The sequence below is a fragment of the Cetorhinus maximus genome, chromosome 7 (genome assembly GCF_964194155.1).
Source record: "Cetorhinus maximus chromosome 7, sCetMax3.hap1.1, whole genome shotgun sequence".
NCBI lineage: Eukaryota > Metazoa > Chordata > Chondrichthyes > Lamniformes > Cetorhinidae > Cetorhinus > Cetorhinus maximus.
In genome coordinates this window covers 96,619,049-96,643,475 of record NC_135885.1, presented here as the reverse complement: position 1 = coordinate 96,643,475, position 24,427 = coordinate 96,619,049, and the positions used below count along the sequence as shown (strand labels likewise).

At 44.3% G+C, this 24,427-nt stretch overlaps 1 protein-coding gene across 3 annotated transcripts in view; it reads right to left on the bottom strand.

Annotated features, from left to right (window-relative positions):
* Nucleotides 1-24,427, bottom strand: part of cnmd (chondromodulin) — a 69,802-nt gene that overhangs the window by 15,367 nt on the left and 30,008 nt on the right. For all 3 annotated transcript variants that reach the window (XM_078545872.1, XM_078545875.1, XM_078545874.1), the window contains exons 5-6: nt 16,510-16,663; nt 13,130-13,377 (exon numbers count right to left, since the gene is read on the bottom strand). In XM_078545872.1, the coding sequence (XP_078401998.1) occupies nt 13,130-13,377; nt 16,510-16,663 (402 nt within the window). The remainder of the gene's footprint in view (nt 1-13,129; nt 13,378-16,509; nt 16,664-24,427) is intronic.

The following is a 24,427-nucleotide window of genomic DNA, read 5'->3' as shown; positions in this document are numbered from 1 at the left end:
AGAATAAACAAAACAACAAAAACGCTGCAAAATATGTCCATGCAGCAAAATCAAGCAAATGAAAGAATACCTCAGAAAAAAGCCGTCCCCAGATATCTCTTTTTTGTATTTTATTTCCCCACGGAGATTTCATCCTGCCCTGGATCGAGGTTTGAGTAAAAGTGTAAAGGCCGCCTGGCCGATTGGCCTGTTCACCAACCGTAAAAGTGGACAGGTCATGAAAAATCGCTTTCAATTGTGTCCTTAATGGGCCTAATTGCCCACTTAATTGTCAGCAGGTACACTTCTGACTGCCGCGTGCGCCCACTGGGCAAGTTATTGCGCGAATGTGTGATGACGGCGGGAGGCTCGCCTGACGTCATCTAATGCTATTTCACAGCCGGACAGGTCAGGCACGCGGTCACCCGCAGGATATAAAATTCTGGCCCTGGAGTCTGAGGTTAAATTGCAAGGAGAGATTACACAAACTAGGATTGATTTGAGTGCCATTTCCAAGGTATGGAGGGGGTTAGATGGGGTAGATTGAGAGGAACTATTTCTGCTGGCTGGAGAGTCTAGGACTATGGGGCACATTTTAAAAATCATGAGTGAAATTAGGAAACATTTCTACACATAAAAGGTAGCAGAGGTTTAGAATGTTCTTCTGCAAATGGCAATTGATACTAGATCAATGGTAAATTTGAAACCTGAGATTGTTAGATTTTAGTTATTCAAAGGTATTAAAGGATGAGGGGTAAAGACAGGTAAATGGAGTTAGGTCATAGATCAGCCATGATCTCATTGAACAGTGGTCCATGCTCGAGGGGCTAAATGACCCACTGCCATTCTTATGTCTGTGATGGAGTTTTCGGACTATGATACTTGCAAATACAACCTCACTTCCCCATTCACCAACAGTCCCACACCTTCCCTTCCCTCTTTTCACTGACCATCAAAGTTTGGCCAAGATGATGCAATATAAACCACCACAGAAAAAACATTTAAAACCAACTTTATACATTAAACCAACAAATATTCCATACAAAAATTAACTAATCGCCTTTATGCAATCCATTGGTGTCTGTCTTGCTGGTGCCTACGCCTGGCTTAGTACTCTTTTGCAGTGCTACCCTAGTGGTTGCAACATGGTTGATGGAAGGCTGCTGACTTTCAGTGAGGGAGACTGCAGATTGCCTTGTAGCACAACCTTGAACAACTCTGGCACTAGAAGGTGTGGCTTTTGACTGTACCACTTGGGTAAGGGTGGCAGCAGTTTGGCTGACAGAGTAGCAAGGGCATAGGTAGAACAGGGGCGGTTGTAGGATGAATACTGTCATCCTTAGAGAGAACAGCAGGTTTGTTCTCCACAAAGTCACTGCCACTCCCTTGGGGTGGTGCCTCAGCAATCATTCTAATCTGCTAGGGAACAGAGTGCTGCATCATGGCTGGATCCACGCTAGAAAGGGTAGGATCCAAGCTCTGCACAATGTTCTGTTGAATGTTGGTGTCAGACTCCTCCATGCTCCTTGAAAGCTCCAGGCTTTCTGGCTGGCCTGCAAATCTAGCAATTATTTCTGTGTGCATACCCATCAGCCTTTTTCTGTAGGCTTCCTCAAGGAGCTTCACCTGGATCCTCTGCAGCCGAAGTGCTGTTTGACCTTGCCCTCCGGTGGGGTTGGCACCTGTACTATCCTTTCCCGTGCTCTGGCTGCAGGTGTTTCACCATGTGCAGATCGCACCTCTAAGCTATCTTTGAAATTACACAGAGTCAGCATTGAGTAACTGGCTGTGAGTGTGAGAGTGAGTGACACTGTTACTGTATTGTAACTGTCTACCTGCTCTTCCACCTGTCTTGTCAGGTTGCAGTTCTTGGGTATCTGAAAGGCGAACAAGGGTAAATTCGAGGAGTGCGGTGGCAGAGAAAGCAAGAAGTGCATGCTTGTAAATCGGAAAAGATTGCAAGATGAGTAGAAAGTGGGATGTGAGGTTTAGGTATGAGCATACTGTCATCTTCAATGGGTTCAACCCCACAGCTGGCCCTGACTTCAGTCATAGCTGCTCCAGCGATGCCCCAGCACCATCTTCCCCTACTAGGGTAAGGACATACAGCTGTGCCTGACCGCACCAGTTAAATTTTGCTGCCTGTGGCTATCCAACATGTTGTCCTGCAAGAAAGGAGGAAGCATATCGGTGAGCGCCCTGAAAACTGTTTGTGCTTGTCATGGTTGGATAGCTGTCAATGTGTGCAAGCTGTGATATGTGGGTGTGAAGTTTGCAGCAGTGCTAAGTGTGTGAGGGTGGAGTAGCTATGAATGTGAGATATAAGTTGTGGTTGATGGAGATTGTTGGTAGATGAATGAAGGTGGGGGCTGTGGGGGAATGGTGAACTGTCCAACGTATAAGGCCAATGGTTCAGTTGTAAGCATATGCCATTTGAAGATCCTTCCACCTTAACCACTCTTGAAAGGTCACTGAACTTCTTGCAAAACTATAACCAGGTCTTTGAGGCTACACTGCTGATATTGACCACAATAACTAGTTGTCCCTACTGGCTTTGTAGTGTCTTCCTGGAGGGCTTCTTGGTCTCCTGTGGATAACAAACCTCTCTCCTCCTGTTCACCTCCTGCACCAAGAATTCCAATGCTGTGTTGGAGAACCTTGGAGCATGCTCTCAGCCCTGTTATGCCATCATTCAGTATTCTTTGTGTTCAGACACTCTTTTCCAGCCACTTTCAGCACGTGCTGCAGCCAGAATGCACTTTCCTTTGAGGAGGCGTAAGCCCAGCTTTAAGTGGTTCCAACCTCGTATGAACTTTGAGGTGGGCAGCCACTCAACAGTGTGATTAGTGCTAGCTGCAAGTTACAATCATGGTAACGAGTAGGCAGTGCAAAGGTTTTGTGTAAACTGCATGGGAAGGAATAGGCGCAAGTTAATTGTGCATCGCGATCTGTGCGCCTATTTTTTAGTGGCTATCCAATGTTGTCCCTATTAAAAATCTCCCAGCAAAAGTATTTTTGTGTATGACTTTAAAATGTTTTTTTTTAAAGGAGTGTATGAGAGATGAATACTGGTGAGCAGACATTGCTTGATTTTGCTAGGTTGACCTTGCTGGTTGTTCTCCAGGGCACGAGTGTGACACTTCCACAGCCCACACTGCCTGACATCCATATGGCTTTTCTGAATAAGATAATAGTGTGCTGAATTCTGGGTGGTTAGGCATTATGACCTACTGTCTATTCAGAAAGAATTGAGTAACCACTAGCGTATTTTGCTTTGGGCCTTGCAGAAGACAAATAGAGGAGATTTTCAATCCATGGCCTTGATCAATGTTAGAGGATCCAAGGCCAAGTCTCAAAAGTGAAAGAACACTGTGTTAACCCTGTTCCACCCAGTGACTTCTTAATATTTAAACACTTTCTGATGTAACATCATTGACACTATAAAATTAAGAGTTTTGATAAAATCCTTCATACAAGATGATAATAAAATTCTCAGTGCTTTTGTCTGAGGCATAAGAGTCTGTTCAATTACAAAATCCCTTCTCTTATACTTTGATTCAGAGACTGGTAGACATAGTGAGGTTTTGATGTTTATGAGTGTTGATATTGCCTCTGGAAATGCGACTAAGAATGATTTGTGTTGCAGGTTTACTGATATTCTGCGCATTCAGATTCTGGACAGATTTTTCATATGTTTCTGTGAGTATAATTTTGAACATTACAGATATCTTTAGTTGTTGATCTTGGTACAATGATTTGTAAGAGCGATCTGTGTAATTTGATTGAGGGATAATGTTAAAATCAATTTTTGACAGAATTCTTCTTCGTGATTGATTAGGTCTCTTTTTAACTTTGCCGGCTAGCTTTATCCACTGCTATTTAAATTGTTCCTGTCTCATAGAAGTTCACCTGAATGTTACAGGTCAACTTTAGGACCCTGAGGTTAAACCCCAGGAAGAAAGAACTCTCAGACATTTATCCATGTGCAACACGATATCAGCAGGTACATCACAAATGTTGTATATCTCAAAACTTCCTCTTTTCAAAAGCTTTGCTTTCTGGGAGTCTGGGAGTTGGAGAAGAGAGACTGTGAGAGAGAAGTGTATTAGCTTCAATTGGCATTTTCAAATCTACATTTTCCAACTTTATATTATGTCTGTGCGCATCCTCTGAAATGTTTCTCATCAGGGGGTCACAAACACACGATGGCAGATTATAAACTGATCCTTATCAGTTTGTTTTCCATTTGAATTTTTGAAACATTTTCAGTCAGCTTCTTTTGTTTTTTTTTGATCCTTCAATTCTGTTTCAACAGTCTCTGGTTCTGCTGTTTTCTAAGTTCTATTCATTTGAGAAACTCTCTGGCTCCATGGGAAGCAGGATAGTGAAAAGGGAATATATAGTTTCACCAGCTTTAACAGCATAAGAGATTGGTCCATTTATTATCGGCTCACATTCTTCCTTTTTTTTATGCCTACAGGGAATGTTCTAATGATTTCCTTTAGTTCATCAGGGCATTTGTTACTTCATTTCTCCCTATAGGATGTTGGTCATTAAATTTTCAATAGAGATGCAACATTCTTCATTTTCCTGAGTGTTTGTTTCCAGAAGAAAAATGTCTATTTCCTCATTTGTAAACATTTGATGCCTACTTGTCTTGACAGCTGGTCGACTTGATTGCAGCTCCATCATTATCTTTGCAGTCACTCTTTCAGAGAAGGTCTTGGACATTTGCTTTAATTATGCTTTGTAGGTCACATTCAGGTAGTTCATTGTCAAATGTACATATTATTGTACCAGAATCCATATCTAATATCTAATATCCATGCTGAGAATTTAGCTTAGCACTTATTATGTTTATAGTGTAGTGACTTGTGAATATTTATTGTGATAGTGAGGTTGGCGGAGAACATGCAGAAGCTAGGTCATGGGATATAACTTAACAAGCACACAAAATCTCATGTTTCGAACCATAGAATCCTGGAATGATATAGCGCAAGGGGACGACATTTGGCCCATCATATCTGTGCATGCTTTCCCCACAGCCCTGCAAATTTTTTCCTTTTCAAGTGTTTATCCAATTCCATTTTGGAAGTGACTATTGAATCTGCTTCCACCACCTTTGCCTGCAATGCATTCCAGATCATCAATTGTTGGGCAATTTTTTTTCCTTCATGTCGCCACCAGTTCTTTTGCTTAGTACCTTAAATCTGGTCATTGACCCTTCTGCCACTGGAAACCGTTTCCCCTTACTTTATCAAAACACTTCTAAAGTTTGAAAACCACCATTAAATCTCCCCATTACTTATCCTGCTCCAAGAACAACAACTTCATGAAGCCTGTTATCCCTAGTTTAATTCTAGTAAATCTCCTCTATATTCTGTCTAAAGCCTTGCCATCCTTCCTAAATTATGGTGTCCAGATTGGCCACAACACTCCAGTTGGGGCCAGATCAGTATTTTATAAATGTTTAGCCTAACCTCCTTGTTTTTGTACTCTATGCATCTATTTACATGGTCAAGGGTTCTGTATGCCTTTTAACAGCCTTCTCAACTTGTCCTATCACCTTCAAAGCCTTGTGTATGTACATCCTCAGGTTACTCCGTTCCTGCACCCACTTTCAAATTTTACCATTTAGTTTATATTGCTTGTCCTCATTTTTCCTAGCAAAATAAATTAATTCTGTGCTAAATTTCATCTACTATGGGCAGAATCATCCCAGATTTGCACGAAGTGCGCTAGCGGACGGGTAAAACGACTTTTACATATCAGCGCAAAGGCAGCTTTTCACGCCGTATCGTCCTTATCCCGCTGCATTAATTATGCATCCCAGAGAAACATGCCGTTTCAATGGCAGGTGGGCTCTGGTTCGCCCACCACACCATCACCTTGCCGCTTCAGCACGCCAGGTGCCATAGTTAAAGTCTACCTGCGTGCACACCTCTCAGTGCTTCCAGCTCATGACTGCTGCAAAGAAGACAAAGAAGAAAGGCAAAAAGACTGCAGCCCCGAGGTTAAATGATGCGTGCCTTGAGCGCCTTTTGGATGCAGAGGAGGAGCGCTGTGATATCCTGTCCCCTGCTCTGGCCGCAGGATGGGCAGCAACCTCACTAAACCGACTTGGGAGGTGGTGGCAGCGTGGTCAGCTCCAATGCCCTTCAAAAGGGGACAGCCACTCAATGCCGCAAGAGGATGAATGATCTCCTTTGTTCCGTCAGGGTAAGTCACTCTTCTTATCACTGTCAACTCACACACTCACAAACCCATCGCACATCCACAGGACCCTCACTCACTGCCGGTTCAAGGGACATCACCATTCACTCTCTCACACACACTTTCATTATCCTCATCCCGTCCATGGGACCACTCACCACCCACACATGTCAGGCATACTTATCATTTGGCCTGGTAGGCATCCTGCTTACACTCTCCATCTCTATTCATGCAGGACAAGCTGGCACACCTGAGAGAGAGGTGGCAGACTGGTGGAGGAATGCCCGAAATCAAGGTCCTCATAGACTTTGAAATCAGAGCCATCCAGCTGGCCGGCCATGATCTGGACTGTTTCTGCGCTGACGGTGAGGTCGCTGATGTTCTACCAAGTGAGAATCCAGCAGTGCAACATCCATCAGACAACCATGCTATGAGTAATGTATCCTGTTTCACAGGCCACTGCCATGCACTAACTATCTCTCCTTGCTTTCGCAGGCACATCTGGAAACAGCCTACGGAGTCGACGACCCAGGGCCTCCAATCAAGCCCCAAAGAAACCTCTGAAGGCACCCTCCTTGAAGTCCCATCACAGCACTCACCCACACTCTCTACCAGCGCAGAGACACACACCTTGGTGGGACCTAGCTTTACAGTAGCCTTGGGATCAAAACCTGGTGAGCACATCTGATGCTCTGATCTGCAGCAGGCGGCGGCATGGACTTCCCGGTGCCCGGCACTTGGAGGACTGCTGGAGACCACAAATTTGCTGAGTCCGAGTCAGATGACAAGCCTCTGAACTCGGTCATGTCATAGTTGCTGGAGCTGCAAAGGCAAACTCAGGAACATCAGGAAGGGATGTCTGCTGCACTCCTCAAATTGTAAGGTATGATGGAGGAGTCCATCTGCCTTCAGGCTGAGGTGATAGTGCCGGCATGCCATTGCATCGAGGTCAATACTGGTAGGATGGCGGAAGTCATGGAGACCTTGGTCCAGGATGTCGCTCTTGTATTGCTGCACTGACTCAACTCAACTCTGACGCCATAGTTGGCCTCCAACAGTGTGTATGCGAGAGGGGTGCAGGGCAGCTCGATCTCAGTCCAACTACCCCTTCTTCTCAAGGAGTCAGCTAGGGGCCCTTGGGCACCCCTAGGGAGGAGGATCAGCAGGTGTACCCCCGGGGCCATCCATCCAGGTGACTCCGCGAGTGTCCAGCACATCTGAATCCCCTCTTCCTGTGACCTCAGCAGCTCCAGCTTCACAGGCCGAGGAGGGTGCTACTGCTACATAGCAAGACCCCACAGTAGGCCGGGGCCCTCCAGGTCTTGGCCCTCCAGAGGACGCCCGCCAATGTCATGACTGACAGGGTGTAACAGTCAGCAGGCTGCCTCCACCTCCACTGTGGATGTCCAGGGAGCACCAAGATGTAGCGGTAGGGTTAGGGAGATTAAGAAGATGTAATTGCACAGCTTGGGTATGGGTGTTAATCTCTCATACATAATGTTCACTATTGTCAATAAACTCCCAAGAATGTCTCCCTGCCTATGGCTCCTTGTTCTGATGAGCAGTGTTCGTGTCACTCAGATGTGAAATCTTTCTGCACAAGATAGAGGCAGGTGTCTCAGTCCAGGGCCTCTTCCCTGTGCTGTGTGCTGCCTTCAGGCCAAAGTGATGGTCCGGCCTCACACTCCCTGGACACATTACTGATGCCTGCACCTCGATGGTGCTTGTCATTGCTGCCAGAATGTTGTGGATAGGCATCACAGAGCTTTGTCATTCTCTCTGTGTGCTCTCAGCATCTTTAAGGTGGGGCTGGCCCCCATCTCTTCAGTATCTGTGACGCTGTTCTCCTAAAGGGCTCAGGTGCTAAAGGCGGACAAAGCATCAGACGCTTTTAAAGTTTCATGGCTGCATCTCGATGGTAGGACTATGATCACAGAGCACAAGCAAGATGCTATTGGCCAGACAGGGGTCAGATATTCTCAGAGGCTGTGTGAAGATCTATGGAGTGTCTTCATTGCATGTCATCATCATCCTCCTGCAATTGAGCGACTATCAGCGCCTTCACTGCGTCTCCATGACAGAAGCATTCTCACAGAATATATGTGTGCTGCCATAAGCCAGATTGGAGTCAAACATTCACAGATGAAATGTGAGGATCTATGGTGTCTCCTCACTGCATGTTGTCATCATCCTCCACAAATCTAGCAGCTATGAAGTCTCCTGAGTGTGCTTGCCTCATCTGGCCAGCGTGAGGGCCTCAACCCCGTCATCATCACCTTCGAGGACATTCTCACCCTCATTCCTGTTGGCGTCCTCCTCATCGGAGGAGATCTCCAGCTCCTCCATCTCCTCCTCAGCCAGCTCAACTCCCAGTTGTAGCGCCAGGTTGTAAAGGGTGCAGCAGAAAACAACAATGTGTGACACCCTCTGTGGACTGTGTTGCAGGGCTCCACCAGACCGGTCTAGGCACCAGAATCTCATTTTCAGCATCCCGATGGTCTGCTCCACCAAGTTGCAAGCTGCAGCATGAGCCTCGTTGTACCTTCGCTTGGCTGCAGTCTGAGGCTGCTGCACGGGTGCCATTCGCCACGTCCTCTGTGGGTAGCCCTTGTCCCCGAGGAACCATCCCTACAGCTTCTGTGGACCATGGAAGACTTCAGGGATCTGTGAACAGCTGAGAATGTAGGGGTCGTGCACATTTGCTGGAAACCGTGTGCAGACCTGCAGGATGTGTTTGTGATGGTCACACACCAGCTGCACATTCAGCGAATGGAATCCCTTGCAGTTGACACTGTTGACTGCGTGTTGCGATGGAGATCTGAGCGCCATGTGACTGCAGTTGATGGCACCCTGCACCTGTGGGAAACCCGAGATCTGGGTAAGTCTAATCAGTCTTGCATCCTGGCTGTCCTGGTCCTGGGTGAAATGCACAAAGTTGTGTGCCCTTGTGAAGATGGCATCTTTGACCTTGTGGATGCATTTGTGGTCGAAGGCTTATGATATCCTACAGAGGTCACATGTGGAGCCCTGAAAGGAGTCACTGGCATCGAAATTGAGCATCACAGTCACTTTCACAGCGACTGGCAGTGGATGCCCTCCATGGTGCCAAATCCTGCAGCAGGTGGCAGGTGTGACCGACCAGCTCCTTAGACATGCGCAGTCTTCGGCGACACTGGTTCTCGGTCATCTGCAGGAAAGTAAGGTGGCATCTATAGACCCTGGGTCTAGCTCAGTGCCGACCAGCAACAGTTCACTGTGGCTCTTTGGTGGTGTGTACGGAAGCCCCAGCTGCCCCTTCTTGCAGAGGGTGCTCACTTTGTCTCTGCGCAGCCAGGCGCCTCAGTCATTCTCTTTTCCGTCATCTTCGTTCCCTGTAAGCCACGAGGCATACAGCTAGGTCACCAGGCTCCATGATCCTGATGTACTCTTCCTGCAGGATGAAAGAGATGCGTGGGTTAGCATGGGTGTACTAAGCACCTGTCTTGGTTAAGTCTGAGGGCCCCGTGACGCATCCCGGAGAGTGCTGGCTGCCACTTGGATTGCCAGAGGTTAGTGCACTGCATGGCTGCCTGAAACCCGAACCACCTCCGTCCCACTCCATCTGACCAATTGGCAGCAGCTTTACCCACCTGACTGCATGCTGTGCTCTCAGCTGAGGCACAGGCACTCTCCTAACCTGCACTGCAAGGCTGCACTGTTAGGGGAGACTGGTCCAAACCGGGATGATGACATTGCAAGGGGCTGTGAGCACCTCCAGCAGTAGCTGCTCCATGGCCAGCTTTAGCAAGGAGATTGTACAATGTGCCCAGTCGTCCAACTGTTCTGCAGTCCACTAAAATGCTCATTACTTTGTAGCCTGTGCTGAGTGGTGAAAAGCTCTGGAGCACTTGATGGCACTTTGATGCCTCTGCATTGCTTGAGTGGGCAGATAAGCTAGAGACCCAACTCCAATCATATCAATGTGGCTGTACCTGAACTGTCTCAGCTGCAGAGGAATGGTCACTTTATACAAGGTTTCCCTAATCTGTGGCTTCCCTCGCCCCCCCTCCTGCCCCACCCCGCACGTGTTTGTGCGCTACCTTCAACTGCAGGGCAGCCCTTGGCCCCCCCACTCCCCAAGTCACCTCAACCGCAGGGCAGCCCCTGTTCCCCCCCCTCCAAGCACCTCAACTGCAGGGCAGCCCTTGGCCCCCCCACTCCCCAAGTCGCCTCAACCGCAGGGCAGCCCTTGTTCCCCCCCTCCAAGCACCTCAACCGTAGGGCAGCCCTTGCCCGCCCCCCCACCAAAGTCGCCTCAACTGCAGGGCACCCTAGCCCCCACCAATGCATCTCAATCACAGGACAGCCCTTGCTCCCTCCCCCAAACGCGCCTCAATCTTGAAGTCCAACAAGCGACCCAGGCGAGCGCTCTGGAATGTTACTGTGCACTCACCTCCGAGTTCTCCTCAAAGTGCAGCCCACCAAGTGCGCGCCTTTTATATGCAGTTGTGAAACAAGTCGGGTCGGCAGACAGTCCAGCGGGGGGATGATTCCGGCAGGCTGGGCTTATAATGATATGCAGATGTATTACAATGAGGTTCTCGACGTCCGATGGTGGGAAACACAGCCCGCATCGGCGGATGGAGCGGATGATTGCAAACTGGTTTCACAACATCATGAAACTGACTTTTGGCCTTCTCACCATATTGTCCTCTCATGCCACCAAACATGGCCGACACCAGCGGGCACAGAAAATCCTGGCCTATGTGTTTACACATTTCACCAGTCTATCTGCCTACGTCCTCCTGAAATCTGTGATTGTCCATCTACAAACTTTGAAATTGTTTCTTGGGTACCCAAGTCTAGGCCGCCAATATGTATTATTTGTGAGCTTACTGGAAAGGACATGTTGCTGTTTTGAAAATGTAAGTAGGCACTGAGAATTACGTGACTTAATAGGGACATAGGAACATTTGAAGAGGAGCAAGTTATTCAGTCCCTTGAGCCTGTTTCACCACTCATTAGATCTTGGTTGATCTGTACCTCCATTTTCCCACCTTAGTTCCCTATCCATTTTTACACTTATCTAACAAAAATCTGAGCACTGAAAGTTCCAAATGACCCAGTATCTGCAGCGTTTTGCAGGAGAGTTTCAGCTTTCTACTATCCTTTGTGTGAAAAGGTCCTTCCTCATTTTGCTTTTAAATGACCAAGCTCTAATTTTAAGATTATATCCCCTTGGTCTTAATTCACTCACCAGAGGAAATATCAAATTCTCTTAATATAGTAAACACCTCAATCAGATCATCTCTCAATTCCCTGTACTCAAGGGAATACAATCCAAATCTATGCTGTGTCGATATTCATAATTAAACAAACTGTGCTTGGTCACCAATATATTGATAATAGAAAACATATCAACACAGTAGATCCTTGTGTTTGTAGGGTTAGGAATGGGGTTGCCTAAAAACAAATTCTGATTTGGATTCCTTCATTGTCAGAATTATTGTTTTGTGTATCATCATGTGGTAGAAAATACACCAGCCATATGAAACTACTAAATCCAGAGACCAACAAAGACATCCAAATTTCAAATGCATTCAGACTGGGTAAATTTGAAATCTTTAAATAGCGAAGAAACCCTCAAATTTAGCTAAGGTTCTGTGCATGGTCATATAATGTTTTATTTTTAACAGTTGTTTGGTAGGACAGAACTTGAGTAATGCTGAAAAAGAGCACATGTTGTTGATGCTTTTTGTCTTGCACTCATCAGAACATTTTGCAAGAATACCAAATGTAAAGGGAACAACAATTTATACTTCATGAAAAGAGAGTGCTGACTGGTTGGCAAGTGGACTCTAAGTGATAGAGGCATTGCCATGGAGAATGCATCAGTTAACTGATAACTGACAGTTAACTGCCTAGCTTTGTTTAAAAGTATGCAATGTGGTGCACTTATGTGTGCTAGAAGCTATATATATTAATACATACGGCCCTGTTCTTTGCACACATTATGCCTGTTTCAGCTAAACAAAATAGGTGACAGCTATTCTCTAGTTCATTCCCTAGGGAAATGCCTTGACCAATAAGAGTCAACCTGCCCGGTTTGAATTTAAACAGAGCTTAACAGTTAACTGTCAGTCTTCATTTAACTGATGCACTCCCATTGCAAGGCTTCTACCAATCAGAGTCCACTTGCCAACCAATCAGCACGCTCTGCTCATGAAGTTTTCAATTGTAGTTCCCTTTATATTTGTTATTCTCATGAATTGTCCTGATGAGTGCCAGACAAAAAGCTTTGACAACGTATCTCTTTTCAATAATACTCAAGTTTTATTTTTAGTCAGCTGAGAATATGGGATGTCACGATAGGGTTGCATGATCTGAAAGTTCCTTACAATATTCATGAGTCATGATTGTTTTGCATATTCTTGCCTCACTAAGCAATCTAAGTTGAAGATCCCTTGCACAGTACAGGACACAAAATTTGAACGGAGTAGAAGACAACATGAGATAAAATCAATTAACAGTGGTTACGTGACACCATGCTTGGGTGTTAAAAACCTGAAGATTGTGGAAGGGAAAGAAGAATGAAGGTGATAAGTAGCTTCAATCACATGAAGTTGCAAAATCAATTTTACTTAAGAGAGCTACATCACTTGGAAATTGTGTTCCGAAAGATGAAACCTCCATGGAGCCAAACTGAGGAATGTCCTACATGATTGCAGTCAATGTGTTTGCTATATTGTTAGAAATAATTTTGTCTATGGACAGTCATAAATGGTGATTAAAGTAGAATAATACCCATATAAACATGTTTGTTTATGCACTGTTTAAAATTTTAAATTTGTTTCTGGCACAGATGCCCATGCTTGTCTAGGCTCTGTTACTGGATTAACTGCTATGCAGAATCTTTGTAAAATAATCCTGAATGCATGCAAGACAATTCAATACTTACATGATAGGGGTTTTCTGCATTGAAAGTAGATGGAACCCCTTCTTCTTCTGGAATTGTGTCATTTACTCTCTGTGCTGGTCTTGCATCCTGAGCTTGGACATCAGTTGTGACGATGTCAACCTCAGCAGGCGCTCCCTCGATCTGATCATATTCATCTACCACATAGGTATCGAGCTCAAAATTGTTATAGTAAGGATCAAGTATCTGAGGTCTCTCATCGGCCACTGATCTTTTCTTCCTTTGACCTTCTGTGAACACAGCAGTAATTACAGGGCAAATTGACTAGCCTCAAGGAAGTTTTCTTCTTAAATGTTAAAAACAATGATATCTGTTTTTGGGACCTGGGTTGAATTTGGCCCAGATTAATGGGACAAAAGTATTTGGTCTCCATTGGCTGTGCACTATTAAAAGTACCACCAAACTGAGAACAAATTTTATAGCACTGAAGGAAACCATGCCAGATCTTAGAAAAAGTTATCCATTTAGGCACAATCCCCCCTGTTCTTTCCACATAGCCCTGCATATTTTTCCTCTTCAGGGTATTTATCCAATTCCCTTTTGAAACTTATTGTTAAATTTGCTTCTGCTGCTCTTTCAGTGCATCCCAGATCAAAACAACTCATTTCATAAAAGTTATTCATCCCATCCTCTCCATTTGGTTCTTTTGTCAATTATCCATAATCTGCATCCTCCGGTTACTGACCTCCTGCTAGTGAAAACAGTTTCTCCTTATCGACTCATATCAAAGTCCTTCACAATTTTGGGGAGATCAGGGGAAAAGAGGAGACTTTTAAAAGAGATGTTTGTTAGGATCTGGAATGATCTGCCTGAAAGGATGGTGGAAACAGATTCAATACTAACTTTCAAAAGGGAATTGGATATATGGATGAAAAGGAAACATTTGCAGGGGTATGAGGAAAATGTAGGGGAGTAGGACTAATTGGACAGGAAATAGCTAGCACAGGCACGATAGGCTGAATGGATCCCTTCTATGCGGCATTGTTATATAATTCTATGAAAAATGAAACAATCCAAAAAGATACAATATGCATCTATAAATTCAAATAACGTTATTATACAGTTAAGAGTAAGTTTTGTGAGGGCTCACTCACTGGTGCAAGGCCTCACTTTTTGGAAGCATGGAATTTTATTTATTTTTTCATGCAATGTAGGTGTCACTGGCTAGGCCAGCATTTGTTGTCCATCTCTGATCCCCTTGATATGGGCAATAAATGCCTAGCCAGCGACATCCAAATCCTCAAAATAAAAAAAGAATCATAGAATGATACAGTACAAAAGGAACCCATTGGAGACTGGAGTTTAGTGCACCTTATACATGTATCCACCATAATTTGCCTAGCCTCATTGTTGGCTCGCAATCAACCAAGTGCATGAAGTACATGAGCAATCACTTATTAAGCGTTGTTACAAAATGTCAAAATAATGTAGTATGCCTATGCTGCCCATTTGCAAAATGACTGATGAAGTAGCAGAAGTTGAACTCCACCTTAAACTAATTTAGAAATACAGATAATCAAAATTATATGGCCTGATTCCCTGGTGGTGGGGAAGCTTCTAGAAATGATAATTCTGGACAAAATTAACAGTCACTTGGGCAAATGTGGATTAATTAAGGAACCCCAGCATAGATCTGTTAAGGAAAAATCGTGTTTAACTAACTTGTTTGAGTTTTTTGACGAAGTAACAGAATGGACGAATAGGGTAATATGGTCGATGCGGTGTACATGAACTCCCAAAAGGCATTTGATAATGTGTCATATAACAGGCTTGTGAGTGGAGTTATAGCTCAGGGAATAAAAGGGACTGCAGCAGCATGGATAGGAAATTGGTTGAGTGACAGGAAACAAAGAGTAGTGATTAATTGATGTTTTTTTGCCTGGAGGAAGGTTTGTACTGGAGTTCCCCAGGGGTCAGTGTTGGGACCCTTGCTCTTCCTGATAAACATTAATGACCTAGGCTTGGGTGTATAGGATACAATTTCAAAATTTCTGAATGACACAAAACTTGGATGCATTGTGAAATGTGAGGAGGATAGTGTTAGACTTCAAAAGGACACATGCTGGTGGGATAGGTGGACAAGTGGCAGACAAAATTTAATGCAGAGAAGTTTGAAATGATTCATTTTAGCAGGAAAAATGAGGAGAGGCAATATAAATAAAGGGTACATTTCTAAAGTAGGTGCAAGAGCAGAGGGACCTGAGGGTATATTTGCGCAAGTCATTGAAAGTGGCAGGGCAGGTTGAGAACGCGGTTAGTAAAGCATATTGGGCTTTATAAACAGAGACATAGGCCAGGATTTTCTGACCCCGCTTGTCGGCGGGATCTTCCGGGCCTGCCGAAAGTCAATGGACTTTTGGCTGGCCCGCCACAGCCCCCCGCGGCACATCCCACCATGGCAGGGCCACAAAGTCCTGGCCACAGATTGCAAAAGCAAGGAAGTTTTGATAAACATAAACAATTGTTCAGCTTCATCTGTATTGTATCCAGTTCTGGGCACTACACTTTAGGAAGGATGTGAAAGCATTAGGAAGGTAGCAGAAAGCTTTCATGAGAATGTCACCAGTGATGATGAACTTAGGTTATGTGGATATGAGAATCTGGGGCTGTTCTCCTTTGAGAAGAGAAGGTTGAGAGGAGATTTGGTAGGGGTGTTCAAAATCATAAAGGGTCTAGACAGAGTAAATAGGGAGAAACCTTCCTTTGGTGGAAGGATTGGGAACCAGAGGACACTGATTTTAGTTGATTGACAAAAGAAGCAATGGTGACATAAGGAAAAGCTGTTTTACACAAGTGGTTAGGATATGGAATGCACTGTCTGAGAGAGTGTGGTTGAGGCAGATTTAAATGTGACTTTAAAAAGAGGAATTGGACAATTATCTGAAATGAAAACATATGCAGGGCTATGGGGAAAAGATGCCGGATGAGGCCAGGTGAGTTGCTCTTGTAAAGAGCTGACACAGACATGATGGGCCAAATGGCCTCCTTCTGTGCCATAACCATTCAATGATTCTACAGTTCTGTGATTGATTTATTTATGAATTGATTATTAAGTGCATTAATTTTAATGGTGGGTATGTCCGGAATGCTGACCTGTGCTCCCAATCAGTGCTTTGGTTGAGCCAGCCTGTTTTTTGAGCACAGCATCACAGCAATCAGTGCAAGGGTGAAAACATGAAGCCCAAAATTAAATTTCATGTCTGTAGATTGTTTGAAATGCTAATTGTTTTTTTTTGTCCTGAGAAGGTCCACATATAGGTTCCACAAAAACATTTTGCCTCATCTGAAGCCATTGCTATGTAGGCTTTATAACTAAAACTGCAGCAGTAAACAGTTGTTGCTTCTTCATCATCACAGGTTACCTTTTGTATATGTTGGACGAAGCCAGAATATAGGGAGGTCACCACAGAGTTCTAAAATCTTAGGGCTCAAGAAGGCATGGTCGTTGATTGGTTGTTCTGCAGCGACCCAGATGAGAGACTCTTCTTCAAACTTTGCAGGCATGATTTCATCTTCCTTAAATATGAGAACAGTAGATAATGCATTGCAGATTATTTATCAATTATTCAAAAAATAATAATGTAGTCATCAACCATCTGTTATATTATTGGCACATAGAATATCTAAAGGGAGTGTCACTGTCACTGTCCCAAACCATCCAAGCATTTTATTGAAAACAGAGGCTTATTTTCTATTTTATGGACAGAAGGTTCTGTATTCACTATTTCAGTTTTATTCACTGCAAATATTTAAGGAACTATTTAAAAAAATATGGAGTCTTTTTTTATTACCAAACAGGTTTTATTGAGTGCACTCATTTCCAAAGACTGTTGTGATTTTTTTTACCAATCCTATTCCTTTAAATGTGACCCCAAAAATCACTAAACAGGGACATTTCTTAAGCTTTTACAAAACCAGCTGTGCTCTGCAATGCCTGGCATTAGCAACATCAAACAGCTCGACAATTGCCACTAACAATTAGGGTCATCTCTTCAAACTGAGGTGAGCCAAAGTTCCAGTTGCCCATAACCATCCAATCAAGACTAATAATAATTCACAAATGCTGGACAGAGACAAAGCAACTCTGCCCCACCCTCAGAGAGCCTGATAGCAGAACACTCATTCAGTGTGGAGCTTGGGTTGTCTTTCCCCTCTTAAAATGGTTCTACCAGAAATGTCTGAATTTACACCCATATTACCACATGATGGCACTGTTGACACAATAGTGCTTATGCATGGGTTCATTTGTGGCTGTGACTAGTGTGGAATCATCATCAAACTCCTACAAACCTCCTGCTGTACTTCAGAGACAGGCTCATGCTGAAGTTATTGCAGATATCATTCCTTCACGGTTATACGAGTGTACATCTCTTGTGCAGAAAGAGCAAACTTCCACCTCTTGTTAAGCCACTTCTTCAAGGAAAATTCTCTAATCTAATTGATTGATGAGAGGCTTCTGAGTATTTCCCTTTAGGCATCTTTGAAAAGGGATTTGGTAGAACATCTTGTGAAAAGGGCACCTTGTATTGCTCAGACAGGCATACAGACATGCCTTGCTATTGCTTAAAGGTCTTGTACTCGAATATCCAGAAGTACAATTGTCAGCTGTTGGCAATTTATTTGGCAATCTCATGTAAACAAAATTTAAGTAAAGATAGCAACTATCAGGCTTTGTTTTTCCCCAAGATCTTTTCAAATATATTTCACATACAATAATTAGATGTTAGATGTTTTAACATGTAACCTGTTCTATATATTTATATACAAACATTACTCTGTCAATTAATAGGATTCAGTGGTAGGTTCAAAGATTTATTTATATAATCCTACGGTTAAAAGCTAAAAATATCCAATTAAAATGACAGAAGAATCTAGAGAATTAATCATATGAAAACAACATATTGAAATTAATGTTTCTTGGAATGGGTGAAAAGGTTAGAGCTGCCACAAAGGATCAGCTTTTCGTTTTTCTCTTAGTTTATTAATGAAAGACCATTAAGTATATTGTGAAACCTTGTACACAGCCTACACCGAAAATCCCCTGCAAGCATTTGAAAGAGACGGGAATAATTCATAAATTACCATAATTTCATATCAATATGATTTTAATAGTATGCCTTGGACTATGGTCAATTAGTCAAACCTTAGATGTAATATTTTATGGTAACAGCAATGTTGGTTATTATTCTTCACTTCCTCTCTCTTTCTAGATAAATGTTTGCATGTATTTTGTATGTACAATTCATTAAAATTGGTGTTTGGTGGTAAGATTCAGCTGAATGTCAGGCTTGATCTATCAGATTATTCAATAAACATACATTTGATTCTGATATGACTACTTGCATAGTCAACCATTGCACCTCATGATGATAATTCTTAGGAGATCATTTTCAGCTCATTCATTATGTTGCAATTTTCAAGATCGGAGAATTCTACCTCCTGTCGCAAAACCTACAATTGGTCTAAAGCAAAATACTGTTGATGCTGGAATTCTGAAATAAAAACAGAAAATGCCAGAAATACTCAGCAGCTCATGCAGCATCTGTGGAGAGGGAATAAGTTAACTTTTCTGGTCAATAGCCTTTCATTGATAGGAAACTTCAGCTGTTTCTCTCCAGAGAAGCTGCCTGATTTGTATTTCTAACATTTTCTGCTTTCACTACTTTTGGACAAGTTGATGCTTCAGGGATCAAAGGTACACTTCAGTGTCTTCTTTATTTTACTAAACACTTTATTTCTCCTCAATTTATTGAGCCTCTGGGATTATTCATTATCCTCCTTTGGTTATTTTGGGATCCTTGCCATGTTCTCTTTACTCCGAACATTGATATATTTAATGCTCAGAGGAATCTTCGTAATACTACTACATGTTTTTGACTGTTTTATTATCTGCTAGACATCCTTTCAGCATCCTTCTTCTGATATGTCCCTCAGCATATAGTAATTTTACCATTTTATTATCCATTGAAGCTCTAGTGACCTTCCATTAAAAAAAAATTCAGGTGCCAGAAGCTGAAATTTCTCAATTCTCAACTTGTACTAGGTGTAATGTGAGTGTTGAAAATTTCACAGAGTGCATGAATTGGTGCCGTAATGAGATTGGTTGGTTTTATGCCATATCATTACAGTCTGGCAAAAAATATAAGCTTAAATGGTAATTTTTTATATTCTTCACCTTTGATTTCCTAATCAGCATTGTGGAGTGTCTCCACAATGTCAATCAGGAATTGACTCTGGGATCTGAAAGTAATACTCACACCGATAAAGCAATTGCGGAAATGGATAGCATTCTGCTGGCTGACTTCAATGACCAAGGCCCAAAACATAGGATTACATTTCCCCAAAGTTGTCCCCTTCGGAAATTCACTGTCCTTTTTTTTGAATTGATGTCATCATTGCTCTTGATGCTCTGAACCCAGATAATCATTTCATTGAACTCCATGGCCAAATTTTTACATCCCCCAACCCCACCATCCCATGAGAGCAAGGCCAGTGGGCAGGTTGGGAGTAAAATTAGGTGGCATAGCAGGGATGCCATACCTGTGGCTTACATGCCTCCACTGGCAGGTAACATGTGTTCTGGAATTCTAAGTGACCTTTCCTCCTATTTTCTCTGAGCCTCTCTATTGAAGTATCTATTGCAACACATAAAATTTCCTCAAAAAGGCAATCTCTGGACCCTGGAAATTAGAACTGGAGGGGTAGTTGAGGGATAGGGATTCCTATGCTACAATGCTGAAGACAGGTTTATTAATATTATTGGGACTTTTGACTAATTGAACAGAAATATTTTCAGGACTTAGATATTGAGTAAGCAACATACCGCTTGTTAGTGGTGACAGGTTAAATACATAGTAGAGTTTCATGATACTGAACTTTATCAAAATGGGTATTATATTCTGTGCTCCCATGCAGGGAATTTAGTTAAGCAAGAGTGGGAGGAAAGGGCTTCAAAAGATTCCAGGTCACATAATTTCTACATACCATCCTACTATATTCTACCTATCAGATATACTATTCCGGCACCATTTTGTGGGGTTGACTGAAGATCTGTGCGTGCTTCGGGACAATAAGGTTTAGCAGAGAAGCAATTACAGCTGTGGCTAGCCGACACTAGCAGACAGGATCTAACATTGGTACAGCATTACCAGTAGCTGTCAAAATTGCCACAGCCTCAGATTTTAAGCAACTAACTCTTTTCAAACAAATACTGATGTGAGCCAGTTCTCTTGGCACGGATATGAGAAGTGAGTGGGGTGGGTGGGAGGGGGGTCAGATTTAGTAGAGCTGCCATCTTCCTCACTGACTAGTAGCAGCAGGATGGTCAATACTACCGGTCTGACTTTCTGATTGCAGAGGGTCATTGATTGTACCCGCATGGCCATTTGGACTTGTGCACAATGCTGTGATATACGTGAACTGAGAAGTCTTTTTTACTCTGTGCATCAGGTCTGGGACCTTCATCTTAGAATCATGCAGATCAATTACTGCTTTTTTTGGAAGCTCCCATGATTATTTCATGGCAATTGTCTGTTCCAGCACTATTTTAAAGCATTAGGAAAACAACAAGGATGGCTTTTGACCCAGATTTCTTGATATATCAGAGAACACATTGCAGTACAGACCCCAGGGTCCCAAAATCATTGTCAGCTGCTGCATAACTGTGCTCTGCAAAATCCACCCCCTCCCACCCCCACACCTGTCAAGCAACAAAAGCATAATTATTGAAGCCATGCCAGAACAGGAAGGTAAGAGCAGCCATCCATGAGGAAGGAGTTGACGAAACATCAGTGTAACCTTTAAAGACTAGTTCATCAGACACTTAATAAGTATTCAAGTTGCCCAATTCTCAAACTGCCTGACAACTACAAAACAAGCTTTCTTAAAATGTCTTCTTTCAACTTCTATCAATCAATGTGCTCCTACATTATTCAAAATAATTACATATAAATCCTCTGTGCAATATACTAATTAAGTACAAGACCCTTTTTCAAACTATTGTATGGTCTGCAAATGCTTCTCCTTGGTGTTGATGCATTGTGGATGATGTACAACATTCAACCTACTACTTTTCCTAAGAGATCCTTTTGTGAAAAGAATAAAGTTGCTGGCCAGCTGCAGGGTTTCGCTGGTGGCTTTCTGGGATACTGGTAGTCATAGGCAACCTGATAAATTGGATCGTAAAGGAGTCTCAGTCCTGTGAAAGCTGAATCCTTAGTTGTTGCAACAGAAGCAGAAATCATGTTGGACCACCTGCCAGAGACTATCTTGGTTTCAGTAGGCGTCAATACTTGATCTGCCTCACCCTTGTACTGTGACTCACTCTATGCATCCTCCTCAATCACTGGTGGTGTACTGGTTACTTGATTCTGATTTCTCAGATATCTGTTGTTGTAGTAGCTATTTAGCCACTCTATGCTACATTGAATGGCACTTGATCAGGAATGCTTGATGGGCTGGACGTGTTATCTTGGGAGACAGACATGATCCATTCCTACCTCATCCATTTCTTTGTTGGACACACTCTCTTGTCAGAACTGACCTTTGGACAACTATGAGATCTGTGAATCTCTGCCTCAAGGATGTCTCTTCCTAATCTCCCAGCATGTTGGTGCTGGTTCGAGACCATCTTTCAGATTTGCATGCCAGGCCCTTATAACATCTGGGTGGTTACTGACAAACAACACTCTCATTATGCTTATGACCTGTGTCATTGAGAGCTCTGTCACTGATGCCACAGGAATTCTGTACCATGGCAGGCTGCAGTGAGACAATTGTTTATCCACAGATCTGCTACTGCGTATCTCCATAGTTATCTGGCTTTGTGAGAAGATCAGTGATTCGTACAGATGATTCTGCTTCAAAGTAACACCACCAAATACACAGGGCAGAATTTTGCCCTTGATGGGCAGGCAGGCCTGACCGACTCAGCGGGGGGCGGGCAGCTGATTGCCGCTGCCGAAACGGGCCGCACCGCCATTTTGCATGGGCGGGCCAATTAAGGCCCGTCCAGTGGGTTAGTGACTCCCATGGAGAACGGGAAAATAGTCGCGGAGACGGGCGTGCTCAGACCGCCGGTTCCAATGGGGAACCAGCAGTCTGTATAAAGAGTAGCCAGGCAGCCTCCTTGAGGCAGTGCTCCATGGCCACTCGCAGAGAGAGAGAGGCAGCTGTCACAGGACAGGAGCAGGAGCAGGAGGAGGGGGGCAGGCTGCAGGAGAGGCCAGCGGGGGGGCCACTGTGCCCCTCGCTTCTCTGCTGCCTGCCTTGCTGTCCTTCTCCAGGAGGTGTCCAGCCGTCGGGACACCGGAGGGTGGGAAGAGGAGGGCCCCCCATGTCACCAGGCAGGCGTGGGAGGAGGTAGGTGACGGTATAAGTGCCCATGATGATGTGCGGCGCACAGACACACAGTGCCGCAAGAGATTCAATGATTTGCTGCGCTTTGGAAGGGTGAAGGGTGAGTACCATGTCGGCCTTGGCCATTTGACCCAGAAGGTAGCCTTAGCTTTTGAGCTCCCACCCCCCCACCCCAGCATGTGTTGCTGTCGTTACTGCATTGGGCATTTGGCGCACGCTGGGTGGGCAAACAGGTAGTGACCGTGCTTACATCAGCCTTAGTGGTTGAGGAGAAGATGGGTTCTCCCTGCAGCATATGTTGGTGTTTGTCGCATTTGAACAGTCTGGGGGCAACCTGCAGGGGAGGCAGCTAGACACATACTCAGAACTCCAACACATGTCATATTGATGGTGGTGAGATGGTAGAAGGGGAGCCTCAAGGTGTTGTAGCCAAGAGCCATCTGCTGGCCTCAGTGCCGCACCTAGTTGCGCCTCCTTACCATGGGCGCTAAGACCCGTGTGCTATTCAAAGTGATGGATGCTGAATGTGTCCAAGGTGGCCGTTGGGAGAGGGGGTTGGGACCAGCCGTACTATCTTCTGGGGACTGATCACCAGTAGGGCAGACAGGAGCCGCTGGAGGCCTCAGATGGGCCACTGTGGTTGGGGTGCGGCATGCGTGTGCAGAGTACATGAGCGACCAGCCCCAGTAAATCCTCTTCTCTGTTCTGCAGGCAAAAACTGAGCACAATCAGCGGGAGTGCCAGAGGACTGGTGGTGGGCACGCCCTGTTCCAGCACCTCACCACCTTTGAGGAGCAGGCCATGGAGCTGGGGAGGAGGCAGGCAGCCAGGGCGGCAGGCTGGGGTCTAGTGGCCAGGTATTTGAGGTCTGCAGTCCATAAGACCATAAGACATAGGAGCATAAATTAGGCCATTCGGCCCATCGAGTCTGCTCTGCCATTCAATCATGGCTGATAAGTTTCTCAGCCCCATTCTCCCGCCTTCTCCCCGTAACCTTTAATCCCTTACCAATCAAGAACCTATCTATCTCGGTCTTAAATACACTCAATGACCTGGCCTCCACAGCCTTCTGTGGCAATGAATTCCATAGATTCACTACTGTCTAGCTAAAGAAGTTTCTCCTCATCTCTGTTCGAAAAGGTCTTCTCTTTACTCTGAGGCTGTGCCCTCGGGTCTTAGTCTCTCCTACTAATGGAAACATCTTCCCCACGTCCACTCTATCCAGGCCTTTAAGTATTCTGTAAGTTTCAATCAGATCCCCCCTCATCCTTCTAAACTCCATCGAGTATAGACCCAGAGTCCTCAAATGTTCCTCATATGTTAAGCCTTTCATTCCTGGGATCGTTCTCATGAACTTCCTCTGGACCCTCTCCAGGGCCAGCACATCCTTCCTGAGATACGGGACCCAAAATTGCTCACAATATTCTAAATGTGGTCTGACCAGAGCCTTATAAAGCCTCAGCTGCACATCCCTGCTTTTATATTCTAATCCTCTCGAAATAAATGCCAACATTGCATTTGCCTTCTTAACTACCGACTCAACCTGCAAGTTAACCTTAAAAGAATCCTGGACTAGGACTCCCAAGTCCCTTTGCACTCCAGATTTCTGAATTCTCTCCCCATTTAGAAAATAGTCTATGCCTCTAGTCTTCCTACCAAAGTGCATGACCTCACACTTCCCCACGTTGTATTCCATCTGCCACTTCTTTGCCCATTCTCCTAACCTAAATCCTTCTGCAGCCTCCCCACCTCCTCAATACTACCTGTCCCTCCACCTATCTTTGTATCATTTGCAAACTTTGACAGGATGCCCTCAGTTCCTTCATCTAGATCATTAATGTATAAAGTGAAAAGCTGTGGTCCCAACACTGACCCCTGTGGAACTCCACTAGTCACTGGCCCCCATCCTGAGAAGGACCCCCT